Genomic DNA, 19414 nt, shown 5'->3' with positions numbered 1-19414 from the left:
TAAAGAGTCCATAGTCTCACTGTTTGTATAGTAAAGAGTCCATAGTCTCACTGCTTATATAGTAAAGAGTCCATAGTCTCACTGCTTATATAGTAAAGAGTCCATAGTCTCACTGTTTGTATAGTAAAGAGTCCATAGTCTCACTGTTTGTATAGTAAAGAGTCCATAGTCTCACTGCTTATATAGTAAAGAGTCCATAGTCTCACTGTTTGTATAGTAAAGAGTCCATAGTCTCACTGTTTGTATAGTAAAGAGTCCATAGTCTCACTGTTTGTATAGTAAAGAGTCCATAGTCTCACTGTTTGTATAGTAAAGAGTCCATAGTCTCACTGTTTGTATAGTAAAGAGTCCATAGTCTCACTGCTTATATAGTAAAGAGTCCATAGTCTCACTGTTTGTATAGTAAAGAGTCCATAGTCTCACTGTTTGTATAGTAAAGAGTCCATAGTCTCACTGTTTGTATAGTAAAGAGTCCATAGTCTCACTGTTTGTATAGTAAAGAGTCCATAGTCTCACTGTTTGTATAGTAAAGAGTCCATAGTCTCACTGCTTATATAGTAAAGAGTCCATAGTCTCACTGCTTATATAGTAAAGCGTCCATAGTCTCACTGTTTGTATAGTAAAGAGTCCATAGTCTCACTGTTTGTATAGTAAAGAGTCCATAGTCTCACTGCTTATATAGTAAAGAGTCCATAGTCTCACTGTTTGTATAGTAAAGAGTCCATAGTCTCACTGCTTCTATAGTAAAGAGTCCATAGTCTCACTGCTTATATAGTAAAGAGTCCATAGTCTCACTGTTTGTATAGTAAAGAGTCCATAGTCTCACTGCTTATATAGTAAAGAGTCCATAGTCTCACTGCTTATATAGTAAAGAGTCCATAGTCTCACTGTTTGTATAGTAAAGAGTCCATAGTCTCACTGTTTGTATAGTAAAGAGTCCATAGTCTCACTGTTTGTATAGTAAAGAGTCCATAGTCTCACTGTTTGTATAGTAAAGAGTCCATAGTCTCACTGTTTGTATAGTAAAGAGTCCATAGTCTCACTGCTTATATAGTAAAGAGTCCATAGTCTCACTGTTTGTATAGTAAAGAGTCCATAGTCTCACTGTTTGTATAGTAAAGAGTCCATAGTCTCACTGTTTGTATAGTAAAGAGTCCATAGTCTCACTGTTTGTATAGTAAAGAGTCCATAGTCTCACTGTTTGTATAGTAAAGAGTCCATAGTCTCACTGCTTATGCAGTAAGAATCCATAGTCTGAGGGGCACTTTGCACACTGCGACATCGCAGGTGCGATGTCGGTGGGGTCTAATTGAAAATGACGCACTTCCGGCATCGCATGCGACATCGCAGTGTGTAAAGGATGGATGATACGATTAACGAGCGCAAAAGCGTCGTAATCGTATCATCGTTACAGCGTCGGCGTAATTCATAATTACGCTGACGCAATGGTCCGATGTTGTTCCTCGCTCCTGCGGCAGCACACATCGCTGTGTGTGAAGCCGCAGGAGCGAGGAACATCTCCTACCGGCGTCACCACGGCTCCCGTAGGATATGCGGAAGGAAGGAGGTGGGCAGGATGTTTACATCCTGCTCATCTCCGCCCCTCCGCTCCGATTGGCCGCCTGCCGTGTGACGTCACAATGACGCCGCACGACCCGCCCCCTTAACAAGGAGGCGGGTCGCCGGCCACAGGGACGTCGCACGGCAGGTGAGTGTGTGTGTGAAGCTGGCGTAGCGATAATTTTCGCTACGCCAGCTATCACCACATATCGCTGCTGCGACGGGGGCGGGGACTATCGCACTCGGCATCGCAGCATCGGCCTGCGATGTCGTAGTGTGCAAACCCCGCCTTACTGTTAATAAAGTAAAAAATCTATAGTCTCACTGTTTATATAATAAATAATCCATATTCTCCTAGTTTATACAGTAAAGAATCCATAGTCTAAGGGTATGTGCGCATGTGTGCGTATTACATGCAGCTTCGCTGCGATCTGCACCGCAGCGTAACTGCATGCGTCCTGCGACCCCTGCACAATCTATGGAGATTGTGCAGGGGCCGTGCGCACGTGGCATGTTAGAACGCAGCGATTCGGCTGCTGCCCGAATCGCTGCGTTCTAAGAAGTGACATGTCACTTCTTCCGTGCGGTTTGCATGCTGTCTATAGGGAGAGGCAGCATGCAGAACGCACGAATCTGCCGGCACCATGCGCTTCAGAACGCAGCTTTTCACCTTGTACAATAAGGAATTCATATTCTCACTGTTTGTAGAGAAAGGAATCAATAGTGTTGGTGTTTGTACAGTAAAGAATCTATAGTCTTTACTGTAACTTTTCATACAGTAAATAATCCATAGCCTGTGCTTGTACGGTAAAGAACAGTGTAAGTGCTCATACAGTAAAGAATCCAGAGTCTCAATTCTTCATGCATTAAATAATCCCTATTCAATGATTGTACAGTAAAGAATCCATAGTCTCAGTAATTGTGTAGTAAAAAATAAACAGTCACTTCTTGAACTGTAAAGAATCCATATTCTCACTGCTGGAACAGTAAATAATCCATAGTGTTAGTGCTAATACAGTAAACAATGTAGCCTCAGTGCTAATAAAGTAAATAAAATAGTTTTAATGTTCATAAAGTCAAGAAAAGTCTCAGTGCTCATAAGGTAAAGAAAATAGTCCCAGCGCTCATAAGGTGAAGAAAATAATCTCAGTGCTCTTACAGTAAAGAATCCATAATCCTATTACTTGCACAGTAAAGAATCAACTGTCTCACTGCTCTTGCAGTAAAAACTTGCTTCCTATGATTAAACCTTCTGTCCTCCAGATGGCGTGGATTCTCCCTTTGTCCCTGTTGCAGGCCCAGGTGTAAAAAGCATATTATCAGGCTGTGTGCTCACATGTGCATTTTTCCTGCATTTTGGCTGCGTTTAAAATTGCCACGTCTCAGGGAACTTTCACACTTGCGTTGTTTTCCTTCCTTTTGGAAAACAGCGGAATCCGTTAACGGATTCCGCTGTTTCCCATAGACTTGTATGGATGACGGATTGTGCCAAAAGGACCTCCGTTGCTTCCGCTGGGCGACGCTCCGTTGCTTCTGCCCAGCGGGAGGAACGCAGCATGTAACGTTTTTTTGAGCAGCAGAATCCTTAGGATTTCACTGCGCATGCTCTCTCTGGCTCCCTGCACCCGTAACTAAGGTAAATATCGGGTAACCAAGCAAAGTGCTTTACCCGATATTTACCCTGGCCACATGTGCAGGGAGCCCGACACTTCCCCGCTCGGCTCCGCCCCCTCCCGCACTCCACTCCACATGTATGTATATACACACACACATAGACATACACTCACACTCACCTGTCCTCAGCGCCATGGCCCCGCTCGGCTTCACCCACTCCGCACTCCGCCCCCCGCACACATTCTCGGCGGCCGAGCGATCAGCTGATCACCCGGCGCTGGGGGTGATCAGTTTACCTCCCCCTGTGCTGGGAGCGATTAGCTGATCACCCGGCGCTGGGAGCGATCAGCTGATCACCCGGCGCTGGGAGTGATCAGTTTACACCCCCCCTCCCCCCCGTGCTGGGAGCGATCAGCTGATCACCCGGCGCTGGGAGCGATCAGCTGATCGTTCATAATAGTCTGCCGCCAGTGAAACTGTGTATAAAAAAAAAAAAGGCTGATTCCGTTGTTTTGTACGATTCGTTGCATTCGTTGTGCCACTATATGCAACACATCCGTTGCATCTGTCACACAACGCAATGCGACGGATGCCGTTCAACGCAAGTGTGAAACTAGCCTCAATGACAAAATGCATGCGTTGCACGTCCCCAGCAAAGTCTATGAAAAGTCTGCAAATTCCATGCGCACGTTGCTTTTTTTAAGGCAGTGTTTTGGATGCCAAATACTTGTCAAAATCGATGCGTTTAAAAAAGCAACACTTCCTTTGTGCGTTTTGGTTGCATTTTCCTCCCATTGAAATCAATGAGGCGTGTCAAAACGCAACCAAAATGTTTAGCTGTGCGCTTGCACTGTATTTTTGTTGCATTCTGTATGCGTTTTTGACAAACAAAACGCACGTCTTTCGCTCTCTCTCTTTGTTGGTTGGTCTCTCCCCCTCTCTCATACTCACCGGCGTTGCGCTGCACAGCTGTCACACTGCTCCGGCGGCTTTTCCTGCTTTTCAAAATGCCGTCCGCTCATTAGCCCATCTCGTATTCACTGCTTCCACCGCCCACTGGCGCCTATGATTGGTTGCAGTCAGACACGCCCCCACGCTGAGTGACAGCTGTCTCACCACAACCAATCACAGTCGCTGGTGGGCGGGTCTATATCGTGCAGTAAAGTAAATAAATTTAAAAAAGCGGCGTGCGGTCCCCCCCAATTTTGATACCAGCCAAGGTAAAGCCACACGGCTGAGGGCTGGTATTTTCAGGATGAGGATCAGCCAGCAGCTGCCCGGAAATGCTGCATCCATTTGATGCGAAAGTCCCGGGACTCTACTCGGCTCATCCCAAATTGCCCTGGTGCGGTGGCAATTGGGGTAATAAGGAGTTAATGGCAGCAGCCCATAGTTGCCACTAAGTCCTATGTTAATCATGGCTGGCATCTATGAAACACCCCCATGATTAACCTGTAAGTGAAAGTAAATAAACACAAAAAACGAAAAATCCTTTATTTGAAATAACAGACAAAAAAATCACCCTCTTTCACCACTTTATTAATCCCTTGAACAGGGGTCGGGAACCTATGGCTCGCGAGCCAGATATGGCTCTTTTGATGGCCGTATCTGGCTCGCAGACAGGGCTCCTACCTGTCTATGGGAAGGATCAGGGCCGGCGCCAGCACAATTGAGAGCAATGATGAGAGAGTGAGCGGCGCTCTCTTATCATTCTCCCCGCTGTGACTGTCGGCGTTCTTCTGACAGCTCTGCAGCGAGCGCGGTGACGTCATCACTGCGCGCCTGCTGAGAGGTCAGCGAGCGACAGCAATGGACGATGCGCCGAGGAGACCGGATCAGCGGGGGAACGAGGAGACGTGAGCCGCCCCTCTACTGACACTGGGCTCCCCTGACTCACAGGCCGGCCACTACACAGCGGCACTAATACACATAGGGGCCCGGCAGCCGCTCTGCGTCTATGTGTAGTGCCGCTGTGTAGTGGCCGAACTGTGAGTCAGGGGAGCCCAGTGTCAGTAGAGGGGCCCCTGACCTGGAGAGGCCACCAGCCATGTCTGAGCTGCAGGAGTGCTCCTGACCTGCACAGCAGACGGGATCTCCATCCTGCAGGACCTGCGATGATGTCACGCCCATGTGACTGTGGGAGGAGACACAGGAGGCCGGGCAGAAAGCAAGATACTGAATCCTGAAGGAGATTTGGACACATGATGACTGGTAATAAGAAAAGAGGGGACATGAGGGGGAGGGGGCTGCAGGGTGAGGGGCATATGAGGGCTGCAGACTGACAGAAGGATGTGAAGGGGTGCAGAGTGTTTGAGAGGGGTAAGTTGGGGTACAGGCAGGGTGAGATATGTGAGCAGGGTGTGTGAGATATGGGGGTGTATTGTGTGTGATATGGGGGGTGCAGGCTGTATGGGAAGCAGGGTATGTGACATATGGGGGTGTAGTGTGTGAGATCTGGGGGGTGCAGGCTGTATGGGAAGCAGTGTGTGTGTGTGTGTGGGATATGGGGGGTGCAGGCCGTATGGGGAGCAGTGTGTGTGTGTGTGATATGGGGGGTGCAGGCTGTATGGGAAGCAGGGTGTGAGAGATATGGGGGTGTAGGCTGTATGGGAAGCAGGGTGTGTGAGATATGGGGGTGTAGTGTGTGTGATATGGGGGTGCAGGCTGTATGGGGAGCAGGGTATGCGACATATGGGGGTGTAGTGTGTGGGATATGGGGGGTGCAGGCTGTATGGGGAGCAGTGTGTGTGTGTGATATGGGGGGGTGCAGGCTGTATGGGAAGCAGGGTATGTGACATATGGGGGTGTAGTGTGTGAGATCTGGGGGGTGCAGGCTGTATGGGGAGCAGTGTGTGTGTGTGATATGGGGGGTGCAGGCTGTATGGGAAGCAGGGTATGTGACATATGGGGGTGTAGTGTGTGAGATCTGGGGGGTGCAGGCTGTATGGGAAGCAGTGTGTGTGTGTGTGTGGGATATGGGGGGTGCAGGCCGTATGGGGAGCAGTGTGTGTGTGTGTGATATGGGGGGTGCAGGCTGTATGGGAAGCAGGGTGTGAGAGATATGGGGGTGTAGGCTGTATGGGAAGCAGGGTGTGTGAGATATGGGGGTGTAGTGTGTGTGATATGGGGGTGCAGGCTGTATGGGGAGCAGGGTATGCGACATATGGGGGTGTAGTGTGTGGGATATGGGGGGTGCAGGCTGTATGGGGAGCAGTGTGTGTGTGTGATATGGGGGGGTGCAGGCTGTATGGGAAGCAGGGTATGTGACATATGGGGGTGTAGTGTGTGAGATCTGGGGGGTGCAGGCTGTATGGGGAGCAGTGTGTGTGTGTGATATGGGGGGTGCAGGCTGTATGGGGAGCAGTGTGTGTGTGGGATATGGGGGGTGCAGGCTGTATGGGGAGCAGTGTGTGTGTGTGATATGGGGGGGTGCAGGCTGTATGGGGAGCAGGGTGTCTGGGCCACTGACAGATACAATTGCTCCAGCGGTCACTTAGTACACAAAGGAGTGTTCCTCTCTGCTGCACTAAGCCACCGCTGGACCTAAACAATAATTCGCTGTAAAATAATAAAATAGATAATTGACATAACTGACAATGCGTTGTGTGACATGTCCAATATTCCAGCTTCTTTCTTCTGCGAATGCCTCAAAGCTGGCATTCTCTCAACATCAGGTAGGAAGAATGCCAGCTTCCAGTCATGCGCAGGAAAAAGAAGAAGCCAGACTGCTGGACTGATGTCATGCATCGCAAGTTCACAATGTAAGTTATTTATTTGATTTTTTTACTGCTAATTACCATTGTTTCAGTCCAGTTGTGGCTTTATACAGCAGGGAGGAGCATTCCTTGCTGTACTAAGTGAACATTGGAGCGATTGATCTGTCAATGGCCCTTTAAACATATTGTACGGCTCTCGCGGAATTATATTTCAAAATATGTGGCGTTTACGGCTCTCTTAGCCAAAAAGGTTCCTGACCCCTGCCCTTGAAGAACCCTCCAGGTCCGACATAATCCACATCCAGCTCTGCTACATCGGAAGCTGACAGGAGCGGCCATAGAGCACGACCGTTCTCTATCAGCTCCACAGAGCAACTGAAGTGAGTGGCGCTATCAGCGATGAAGTCACTCAGGTTACTCGTGGCCACAGCTCTCAGGTGGAGGATTCCAGCTGGCCGCGGGTAACCTGAGTGATGGCAGCGCTGATCGCGCGGCTCACTTCAGTCACTCAGGGGATTTGCAGTCACTGGTGAGTCCTTCACCTGTGATCGCAAATCAGGCCACGACACATAGACAGATCCGCGGGATGTCAGTGAACTCGGGAGAAGCTGTGACGTCACTGCTCGGACTCCTGTGTCCTGGCACTGACCTTGGAGGGTCATCTGAGTTCATGACAGCACACAGAGACAGAGCCGCGGGATGATAATGAAGTTCATCCGAGTTCATTCTCTTCATGCAGCTCTCTCTGCTGTCAGCAGGCATGTAGCAGAGCTGAATTTCAGTGGGACCTAACTGCCAAAAATGCATCCAAAATGCATGGATACATTTTTTTTCTCAAGCGTAGTGTTTACAGGTGACAGAGGGTGCATTTTTTTTGACAATTACAGAACGCAGCGTGCGCACATACCCTTATACAGATCTCTGTGCTGTCTCTTCATATATTCTCTTCATCTGATAACCCGTCTTCTGCAGTTCCCCCATTCTTTGAATAACCTTGGTCGTTCCTTTTTAAAATAAAAACAGACAATCAGAATGGGCGTCAATTAGTGGCACAAATGTTCAGCTGCTCACAGCGGGCGGGAAAGAAATTCAGACAGATAAATCAGACTGATTAAAAGCTTTGTAACTAAATTAGCGCATTTTTCTCCAATTACCCTGCTGAGATACCAGGGGTGAAATATGCAATCTATATACATAAAGCAGCAGATCTGTGTGTGGCGCCCATTCAATACAAAACCACACTTTACTTTTTGGAGTGGAATTTTGCACTGTCTTTAACACCAAATGCTGCAATTCGTATTGAATTGATGATGCCCTACAACTTCTTTGTAATTCACTTTTTTTCTCTATCCAGCGGGAGGAACGCAGCATGTGACGTTTTTTTGAGCAGCAGAATCCTTAGGATTTCACTGCGCATGCTCTCTCTGGCTCCCTGCACCCGTAACTAAGGTAAATATCGGGTAACCAAGCAAAGTGCTTTACCCGATATTTACCCTGGCCACATGTGCAGGGAGCCCGACACTTCCCCGCTCGGCTCCGCCCCCTCCCGCACTCCACTCCACATGTATGTATATACACACACACATAGACATACACTCACACTCACCTGTCCTCAGCGCCATGGCCCCGCTCGGCTTCACCCACTCCGCACTCCGCCCCCCGCACACATTCTCGGCGGCCGAGCGATCAGCTGATCACCCAGCGCTGGGGGTGATCAGTTTACCCCCCCTGTGCTGGGAGCGATCAGCTGATCACCCAGCGCTGGGGGTGATCAGTTTACCCCCCCTGTGCTGGGAGCGATCAGCTGATCACCCGGCGCTGGGAGCGATCAGCTGATCGTTCATAATAGTCTGCCGCCAGTGAAACTGTGTATAACAAAAAAAAAGGCTGATTCCGTTGATTTGTACGATTCGTTGCATCCGTTGTGCCACTATATGCAACACATCCGTTGCATCTGTCACACAACGCAATGCGACGGATGCCGTTCAACGCAAGTGTGAAACTAGCCTCAATGACAAAATGCATGCGTTGTACGTCCCCAGCAAAGTCTATGAAAAGTCTGCAAATTCCATGCGCACGTTGCTTTTTTTAAGGCAGTGTTTTGGATGCCAAATACTTGTCAAAATCGATGCGTTTAAAAAAGCAACACTTCCTTTGTGCGTTTTGGTTGCATTTTCCTCCCATTGAAATCAATGAGGCGTGTCAAAACGCAACCAAAATGTTTAGCTGTGCGCTTGCACTGTATTTTTGTTGCATTCTGTATGCGTTTTTGACAAACAAAACGCACGTCTTTCGCTCTCTCTCTTTGTTGGTTGGTCTCTCCCCCTCTCTCATACTCACCGGCGTTGCGCTGCACAGCTGTCACACTGCTCCGGCGGCTTTTCCTGCTTTTCAAAATGCCGTCCGCTCATTAGCCCATCTCGTATTCACTGCTTCCACCGCCCACTGGCGCCTATGATTGGTTGCAGTCAGACACGCCCCCACGCTGAGTGACAGCTGTCTCACCACAACCAATCACAGTCGCTGGTGGGCGGGTCTATATCGTGCAGTAAAGTAAATAAATTTAAAAAAGCGGCGTGCGGTCCCCCCCCAATTTTGATACCAGCCAAGGTAAAGCCACACGGCTGAGGGCTGGTATTTTCAGGATGAGGATCAGCCAGCAGCTGCCCGGAAATGCTGCATCCATTTGATGCGAAAGTCCCGGGACTCTACTCGGCTCATCCCAAATTGCCCTGGTGCGGTGGCAATTGGGGTAATAAGGAGTTAATGGCAGCAGCCCATAGTTGCCACTAAGTCCTATGTTAATCATGGCCGGCATCTATGAAACACCCCCATGATTAACCTGTAAGTGAAAGTAAATAAACACAAAAAACGAAAAATCCTTTATTTGAAATAACAGACAAAAAAATCACCCTCTTTCACCACTTTATTAATCCCTTGAAGAACCCTCCAGGTCCGACATAATCCACATCCAGCTCTGCTACATCGGAAGCTGACAGGAGCGGCCATAGAGCACGACCGTTCTCTATCAGCTCCACAGAGCAACTGAAGTGAGTGGCGCTATCAGCGATGAAGTCACTCAGGTTACTCGTGGCCACAGCTCTCAGGTGGAGGATTCCAGCTGGCCGCGGGTAACCTGAGTGATGGCAGCGCTGATCGCGCGGCTCACTTCAGTCACTCAGGGGATTTGCAGTCACTGGTGAGTCCTTCACCTGTGATCGCAAATCAGGCCGCGACACAGAGACAGATCCGCGGGATGTCAGTGAACTCGGGAGAAGCTGTGACGTCACTGCTCGGACTCCTGTGTCCTGGCACTGACCTCGGAGGGTCATCTGAGTTCATGACAGCACACAGAGACAGAGCCGCGGGATGATAATGAAGTTCATCCGAGTTCATTCTCTTCATGCAGCTCTCTTTGCTGTCAGCGGGCATGTAGCAGAGCTGAATTTCAGTGGGACCTCACTGCCAAAAATGCATCCAAAACGCATGGAAAATGCATGCTTTTTGGATGCATTTTTTTTTGTCAAGTGTAGTGTTTACAGGTGCCAGAGGGTGCATTTTTTTGACAATTACAGAACGCAGCGTGCGCACATACCCTTATACAGATCTCTGCTGTCTCTTCATATATTCTCTTCATCTGATAACCCGTCTTCTGCAGTTCCCCCATTCTTTGAATAACCTTGGTCGTTCCTCTTTACATTTGTCGTCTGACTCCAAAAATAAAAACAGACGATCAGAATGGGCGTGAATTAGTGGCACAAATGTTCAGCTGCTCACAGCGGGCGGGAAAGAAATTCAGACTGATTAAAAATCTAGTAACTAAATTAGCGCATTTTTCTCTAATTACCCTCCTGAGATACCAGGGGTGAGATATGCAATGTATATACATAAAGCAGCAGATCTGTGTGTGGCGCCCATTGAATACAAAACCACACTTTTCTCCCGATTGGAGTGGAATTTTGCACTGTCTTTAACACCAAATGCTGCAATTCGTATTGAATTGATGATGCCCTACAACTTTGTAATTCACTTTTTTTCTCTATCTCGTTCCGTTTTTGAGATAAAAATGCTAACTCCGTTGTTTTCCACCAGGTGGCGCTATAGGTGGTATCATGGCTACTTTACTATACCTAGACACCACTTCTATGCCTATAGCTGCTGCCGTTCTCAAGTTAATGGCGGTGGACAGGATATGGGTGGACACACTGTGTATATATATATATATATATATATATATATATATATATATATATATATATATAGATTCATGTATTAGATGTTTGATCAGTGTGCAGTGATTATTACTGAGGGTCATAATACTAAGAACTGGTTTTTTTTTTAAAATGCCGCCCAGCACACAACCATCTATTGGGCAGGTTAAAAGCTAAGAAAGCAAAACTGTCTCAACAGCTGCGACAAGTGAACAAGCTGAGTCCCGGCTTGACAGGAAAAGGAGAATAAATGTTAAAATTTAATAAAAATGTGTTCAATAAGTAGTTGTTGTTTCCTCAGTGTTCCGACAAATGTGTAGAAATAAACTGTTAATAAACTCCAAATTGACAAAAAAGGGTTTAAAAAACAAATTTTAAACACTGACGATATCAACAGAACTCTCGTTCGTCGGGTGAAATGATTCATAAGCTTGCTTAAAAGGAATAATGACAGTCCATGCACAAAAAACTCCTGGCTGCGGTGCACCCAGAGAGGCATTGTGGGGTGCGTGTGCCCCCCATGGATTCTCATATGTGCCCCTGTGTATATTTATACTCTGGGGCTGATCTTTACCCCCTCCTTATACTTTTCGTTTGCTTGGACATATAGGAGCAGGGATTGATGGCCCCTGTAGTAGCTGCGTGTCATTAAATGTGCAGGAAAAGATTGATTTATTTGACATGATATTGTATTTTTGTCTTCCAGATTAGAGGTAGACGACAGCTCAGCTGCATTCATGCGTGCGCTGCATCAGAGTGTGAATCCCGATCTTCAGCTGGTACGTGCTAGATTTTCTCAAGAAAAATTGTATAGTTCCCCTCATGCTCTGTAATTCACCATCTATTCCTATTAAATGGGTACTTTCTTTTTATCAGCATTCTGCCAGCACTACAGGTGCTGGATCTTCCTTTCTGAAGAAAAATGTTATAGATGCCCTCATGCTCTGTAACTCTCTATGCATTCCTATTAAGAGACTGATTTTTTTCATCAGCATTCTGCCAGCACTATAGGAGCTGGATCTTCCTTTCTGAAGAAAAGTGTTGTAGATCCCCTCATGCTCTGTAACATTCTATACATTCCTATTAAGTGGGTGATTTCTTTTCATCAGCATTCTGCCAGCACTACAGGTGCTGGATCTTCCTTTCTGAAGAAAAATGTTATAGATCCCCTCATGCTCTATAACTCTCTATACATTCCTATTAAGTGGGTAGTTTCTTTATATCAGAATTCTGCCAGCACTACAGGTGCTGGATCTTCCTTTCTGAAGAAAAATGTTATAGATGCCCTCATGCTCTGTAACTCTCTATGCATTCCTATTAAGAGACTGATTTTTTTCATCAGCATTCTGCCAGCACTATAGGAGCTGGATCTTCCTTTCTGAAGAAAAGTGTTGTAGATCCCCTCATGCTCTGTAACTCTCTATACATTCCTATTAAGTGGGTGATTTCTTTTCATCAGCATTCTGCCAGCACTACAGGTGCTGGATCTTCCTTTCTGAAGAAAAATGTTATAGATCCCCTCATGCTCTATAACTCTCTATACATTCCTATTAAGTGGGTAGTTTCTTTATATCAGCATTCTGCCAGCACTACAGGTGCTGGATCTTCCTTTCTGAAGAAAAATGTTATAGATGCCCTCATGCTCTGTAACTCTCTATGCATTCCTATTAAGAGACTGATTTTTTTTCATCAGCATTATGCCAGCACTACAGGTGCTGGATCTTCCTTTCTGAAGAAACATTTTAAAACCCCCCTCATGCTCTAACTCTTTATCCATTCCTATTAAGTGGGTAGTTTCTTTTTATCAGCACTCTGCCAGCACAACAGGTACTGGATCTTCCTTTCTGAAGAAAAGTGTTGTAGATCCCCTCATGTTCTGTAACTCTCTATGCATTCCTATTAAGTGGGTGATTTATTTTCATCAGCACTCTGCCAGCACTACAGGTGCTGGATCTTCCTTTCTGAAGAAAAATGTTATAGATCCCCTCATGCTCTGTAACTCTCTATGCATTCCTATTATGTGGACAGTTAAATTTCATCAGCATTCTGCCAGCACTAGAGGTGCTGGATTTTCTTTTCTTTGATTTCCTAGCATATATTTTGCTCCAGCCATTTTTCTGTGGCTTGCATGCCCTGAACTGAAAGCCCACGAAGTCAGATCAATTTATCTGAAAGTACAGTGATTTTTTTTTTTTTCTAAATGCTCCCCGCATAAATTTTATCCTCTAGTCCTTTTTCTTTTCATCAGCATTCTGCCCATACTATAGGTGCTGGATTTTCCTTTCTGAAGAAAAATGTTATAGATCCCCTCATGCTCTGTAACTCTCTATGCATTCCTATTAAGTGGACAATTACTTTTCATCAGCATTCTGCCAGCACTATAGGTGCTGGATCTTCTTTTCATTGATTTCCCAGCATATATTTTGCTCCTGCCATTTTCCAATACCTTGCATGCCCTGAACTGAAAGCCCACAGACAAAGTCAGATCAATTTATCTGAAAGTACAGTGATTTTTTTTTTTTTTTTTTTTTTAAAAAGTGCTCCCCATAGAAATGTTATCCTCTAGTCTCTTTTAAATACAACTGTGATTTAGTGTAGGTGCATGAAAATACTTACCGAGTGCCATCTTTGCCAGTTTCGAGCGGTGCTCTTTTTTTTCCCTGTACTACATGTCTTGAAATCAGACTATCTGGCTCATAGAGAAGTTCATTTGTGGACCGGAAGTCGCTTTCACAATGTAAGTCTATGGAGCATTGCTCTGAGGCTTACATGGATTTAGCAGCGCCCCACAAAGCATTCACGCTCTGAGTTGGCAAAGGAGAGGAGCTGTCAGTTGAGGAGCGGAGCAGCGCTGGAAATCAGGAACGACGCAAATTGATACATAGTTAGAAAGAATGATAGAATAACAATTTTGACAGGAGTGCTTCTTTAATAAAAAAAGGGTCACTTATGGTGGGTGCAGACAATTAGGACACGCTGCGTCCTGACCCCTCCTGCGGGGCCGTGAGTCTTCTCCGCAGGAGACTACAGCGGCCCGTACCCACGATTAGGGATTGGGCCGTTGTGGAGTTTAGCTTTATTCTCCTGCAGAGAACACTCATATATCTGTAGCAAAATTGACATGCTGCGGCTCAGAAAGTAGCACGGCAGGTCAGTTTACGCTGCGGAGAAAGGAAGCACACTGGTCATGGGATTTGTCCCATCCACTTTGCTTATACTGTAGAACGCAGCATTTTGGGCGTAGCGTAACCACGCAATGTACAAAACGCTGCAAACACTGATCTTACCCATACATACCCTTAGGCTATGTGCGCATGCTGCGTTTTTTGCCGTCATTTGCGCGTTTTTTGAGTGCGTTTTTGTTCTAAAAACTGCATGAATCTCCCCAGCAAAGTCTATGAGATTTCATTTTTGCTGTCCGCACAGTGCAGGTTTTTTAGCTGCGTTTTTGTGGTGACCACAAAGATGCAGCATGTCAATTCTTTTTGTGTTTTGTCCCTGTGTTTCAGAGAACTGATATTTAGCCAGATACTGCTCCCCATATAAAGTCTATGGGGACCAGAATCGGGCGCAAAGGGTTAGGAGCAAGCGCTTCATACTCACCCATAAACGGGCAGCTGTCACACTGCTGCCGCGGCAGCTCTTTCATCTTCCAGAGCCGGCCGCTCATTAGGCTCATAACATATTCACTCCTTCACTGCTCACCGACGGCTGTGATTGGTTGCAGGCAGACCCGCCCCCACGCTGAGTGACAGCTGTCTCACTGCAACCAATCACAGCCGCCGGTGGGAGCGTCTTTATCGTGCAGTAAAATAAATAATTTAAAAAAAAGCGGCGTGTGGTTCCCCCCAATTTTAGTACCCAGCCAAGGTAAAGCCACGCAGCTGAGGGCTGGTATTCTCAGGATGAGGAGCCCCATGTAATGGGGAACCCCCAGCCTAAAAATATCAGCTAGCAGCCGCCCAGAATTGCCGCATCCATTAGATGTGACAGTCCCGGGACTCTACCTGGCTCATCCCAATTGCCCTGGTGCGGTGACAATTGGGGTAATAAGGAGTTAATGGCAGCAGCCTATAGCTGCCACTAAGTCCTAGCTTAGTGATGGCAGGCATCTATGAGACACCCCCTCATCACTAATCTGTAAGTGTAAAAGCCCCCTCTTTCACCACTTTATTAACCCCTAAAACATCCCTCCAGGTCCGAGTAATCCACATGAGGTCCCACGATGCATCCAGCTCTGCTACATCTGACAATCACAGCGAGCGGCCATAGACCATGACCACTCACTGCGAGGCTCAGACCGCAAGTGAAGTGAGCCGCACGGTATCAGTGGTGACTTCAGCTGTCACCGCACATCACCTGACTGAAGTCACCACTGATCTCACGCTCACTTCAGCCGCGGCCTGATTTGCGGTAACAGATGAAGGACTCCAGCTATCACTGCATATCACCTGACTGCTGTCCTCCACCTGTTATCGCAAATCAGGCCGCGGCTGAAGTGAGTGTGAGATCAGCGCTCCCATTGAGCTCAGTAACCAATCCGTATGCAGTAAACTCCCCCTCCCACCCCCGGCTGACACCATAATGTTATTATTTAAAGGAGTTGTCCACGTAAAACAAGTTATCACCTATTTGTAGGATAATAACTTATTGATCATAGGGGGTCTGAACACTGGGATGAGCACCGATCAGCACTGCAGAGCACTGTTATCCTTGTTGGAATGGAACAGCAGTGCGTGATTAAGCACTGCTACATTCATTCTCTATGGGGCTGCTGGAAAAGCCGAGTGCAGCGTTCAGCAGCCCCATAGAGAGTGAATGGATCAGCAATCCACTATGAGCACTGCTGCTCCATTCCAGTGTGGATACAAGTGCCCCGTTCTGTTGATTGGTGAGGGTCTCAGTGGTCGGACCCTCATCAATCAATAGGTTATCACTAGTGATCGGCGATCATTTCCATGTGCTCGTACCGAGCAGTTGGAGTCTCAGATGGGCGCAACTAATGGAAGTCATTGGAGGAATCCAGCATTTTTCCTGAAGATTTCCCAGAAAAATGCTTGAGTTCTATATTGGCTACCATTATACTTGGGTACTCGAGTTGATCCCATGCAAGCATCCAACTGCTCTTTACGAGCATGTGAGAATGGTAGTGCCCGCTCATCACTAGTTACCAGTACTGAGCACCTGAGCATGGTAGTGCCCGCTCATCACTAGTTACGAGTACAGAGCACCCGAGCATGGTAGTGCTCGCTTATCACTAGTTACTAGTACAGAGCACCCGAGCATGGTAGTGCCCGCTCATCACTAGTTACCAGTACTGAGCACCTGAGCATGGTAGTGCCCGCTCATCACTAGTTACAAGTACAGAGCACCCGAGCATGGTAGTGCCCACTCATCACTAGTTACGAGTACTGACCACCTGAGCATGGTAGTGCCCGCTCATCACTAGTTACAAGTACAGAGCACCCGAGCATGGTAGTGCCCGCTCATCACTAGTTACGAGTACTGAGCACCTGAGCATGGTAGTGCCCGCTCATCACTAGTTACCAGTACTGAGCACCTGAGCATGGTAGTGCCCGCTCATCACTAGTTACGAGTACTGAGCACCTGAGCATGGTAGTGCTCGCTCATCACTAGTTACGAGTACTGAGCACCTGAGCATGGTAGTGCTCGCCCATCACTAGTTACGAGTACTGAGCACCCGAGCATGGTAGTGCTCGCTCATCACTAGTTACGAGTACAGAGCCCCAAGCATGGCAGTGCCCGCTCATCACTAGTTACGAGTACTGAGCACCCGAGCATGGTAGTGCCCACTCATCACTAGTTACGAGTACTGAGCACCTGAGCATGGTAGTGCCCGCTCATCACTAGTTATGAGTACCGAGCACCCGAGCATGGTAGTGCCCGCTCATCACTAGTTACGAGTACAGAGCCCCAAGCATGGTAGTGCCCGCTCATCACTAGTTACGAGTACCGAGCACCCGAGCATGGTAGTGCCCGCTCATCACTAGTTACGAGTACTGAGCACCTGAGCATGGTTGTGCCCACTCATCACTAGTTACGAGTACTGAGCACCCGAGCATGGTAGTGCCTGCTCATCACTAGTTACGAGTACTGAGCACCCGAGCATGGTAGAGCTCACTCATCACTAGATACCAGTACTGAGCACCTGAGCATGGTAGTGCCCGCTCATCACTAGTTACGAGTACTGAGCACCTGAGCATGGTAGAGCCCGCTCATCACTAGATACCAGTACTGAGCACCCGAGCATGGCAGTGCCCACTCATCACTAGTTATCAGCTATCTGTTGCACAGGTGATAACTAGTTTTCACCCGAGAACCTTTTTAACTCTTTCTATCCCCGTAAAAGTATTTTGTGACCTGATTTAACACATTATTTTCATTCAGAGAAAAGAATTAAGAAAGTTTGGTCGCCAGATACAGGAGGGACATACACTTTAAAGCTGATGTGGTCATGAGTGGGTTAAAATTAACTTATCCTGTAGCATGTACGGTGATTATTTTTGGTCCCGTGCGCCGTTCCTAGTATATACATCTGAGGCTTTCTTCTGACACAACGATAACACACATCACGTTCTACAAAATCCTTATTAAAATTCCTGATGAGTAAGTAACACGTTCTCGGCTCCGCTCATAGCAATTAAATGAGCCGGGTGTCCGCTCTACTCTCGGTGATTTGTTTAATTGCGATTGTATGCCGGGGATAAGAGCTTCCCAGGGGAACCGGTATCTCCGCTCGGTGCAGATAGAACAGTCAGTCCCCGGTATCCAGTCTCCGGCTTGTAAGATACCGCTTTTATGTTGCTGCTTAGTGCCTGAAAGAGGCGCGGGTCTACATCCGAGACACCGCGAGAAGACATCTTTATCTGTCCGTGCAGCGGCATTCTTATGGGAGCCGAACATTCCACCATCGAGTTCTATTCTGTTAACCCCTTAGTGACCACCTTTTTTTTACGGTATCCTCAAAAGGCCATATTCTACAGTGTCGCCTTATTTACGGCAGGGCTTCATAATAAGATCACGCCCCTGGCAGCCCAGCTGGAAGACGCCAGGCTGTACATTACCAAAATTCCCCACTTATCCTTTCACTTGTAATTTTGTGGGAGGAGAGACCAGGATCATTTTACTTATTTGTCCTTTTTTTTAACCCTACCTACTAAAGTTAGGGATAGGATAATAATATAATAATATTTATTCATTTATATAGCGCTATTAATTCCACAGCACTTTACATACATTGGCAACACTGTCCCCATTGGGGCTCACAATCTAAATTCCCTATTTGTATGTCTTTGGAGTGTTGGAGGAAACCGGAGAACCCGGAGGAAACCCACACAAACTCGGGGAGAACATACAGACTCCTTGCAGATGGTGTCCTTGGTGGTAAATGAACCCAGGACCCCAGCGCTGCAAGGCTAACCACTGAGCCACCGTGCCGCCCATAATAAAATAGTTATATAAAACACACAAAAAAAGTACTTAAGAAATATATATCATAACAATGTGTAACATTTTATTTTTAACCTTATTGTAGGATTTCAGAGAAAAAGAACTAGAAGGCTAAAGTGCAAATAGTTATGTAGCTTCCCTGCCTTCCTGAAAATAAGCCCTAGGAGTAATTTTTGGCCTTTTGGGAGTATGCTTTAAATATAAGCCCTACTCCAAAAATAAGCCCTACTTGCAGTTTAATAAGGAAGTGTCCCGGCAGCTAAAAAAAAAAAAAAGCAGGACACATGAAGGACACTCCCACCTCATTGCCGGAGTACGCAGGTATGGTGTTGTTCGTCGTTCCCGGGGTGTCACACGTAGCGCTGTGTGCTGCCTCAGGAACGACAAACAACCTGCGTCCAAAATGATCAACAATATTTTGAAAATGAACGACGTGTCAACGATCAACGTTTAGGTGAGTATTTTTGATCGTTAGCGGTCGCTCGTATGTGTCACACGCAATGTCGCTAACAAGGCCGGATGTGCGTCATGAATTCCGTGACACTACCGACATCTCGTTAGCGATGTCCTTGCGTGTAAAGCGTTCTTTACAGGAATCGTTTGATTGCAGTGATTACCTCAAAAGGTTGTGCAACCAAATATTAAGTTAAGGACGAAACCATCATTTCTGTCCAGTCCGATTTCATGAGTTTTATTTATTTATTTATTTATTTTAATTCTGTGGAAGCAGAAAAGCAGCAATGTCTGACTTTCATTTGGTCATTTTCATAGATTTTTATTTTCTTTGTCACTCCATTGGGAGACCCAGACAATTGGGTGTATAGCTTCTGCCTCCGGAGGCCA

The 19414-nt window shown here is 46.8% G+C and overlaps 1 protein-coding gene across 1 annotated transcript in view; it reads left to right on the top strand.

Moving 5' to 3' along the window:
- PIWIL4 (piwi like RNA-mediated gene silencing 4) overlaps nt 1-19414 on the top strand; it is a 347467-nt gene that overhangs the window by 218816 nt on the left and 109237 nt on the right. The window contains exon 14 of the mRNA XM_075337494.1: nt 11808-11880. Within this exon, the coding sequence (XP_075193609.1) occupies nt 11808-11880 (73 nt within the window). The remainder of the gene's footprint in view (nt 1-11807; nt 11881-19414) is intronic.

The sequence above is a fragment of the Anomaloglossus baeobatrachus genome, chromosome 2 (genome assembly GCF_048569485.1).
Source record: "Anomaloglossus baeobatrachus isolate aAnoBae1 chromosome 2, aAnoBae1.hap1, whole genome shotgun sequence".
Lineage (NCBI taxonomy): Eukaryota > Metazoa > Chordata > Amphibia > Anura > Aromobatidae > Anomaloglossus > Anomaloglossus baeobatrachus.
The sequence above is the reverse complement of the archived record's forward strand: the minus strand, read 5'-3'. Positions and strand labels throughout refer to the sequence as shown.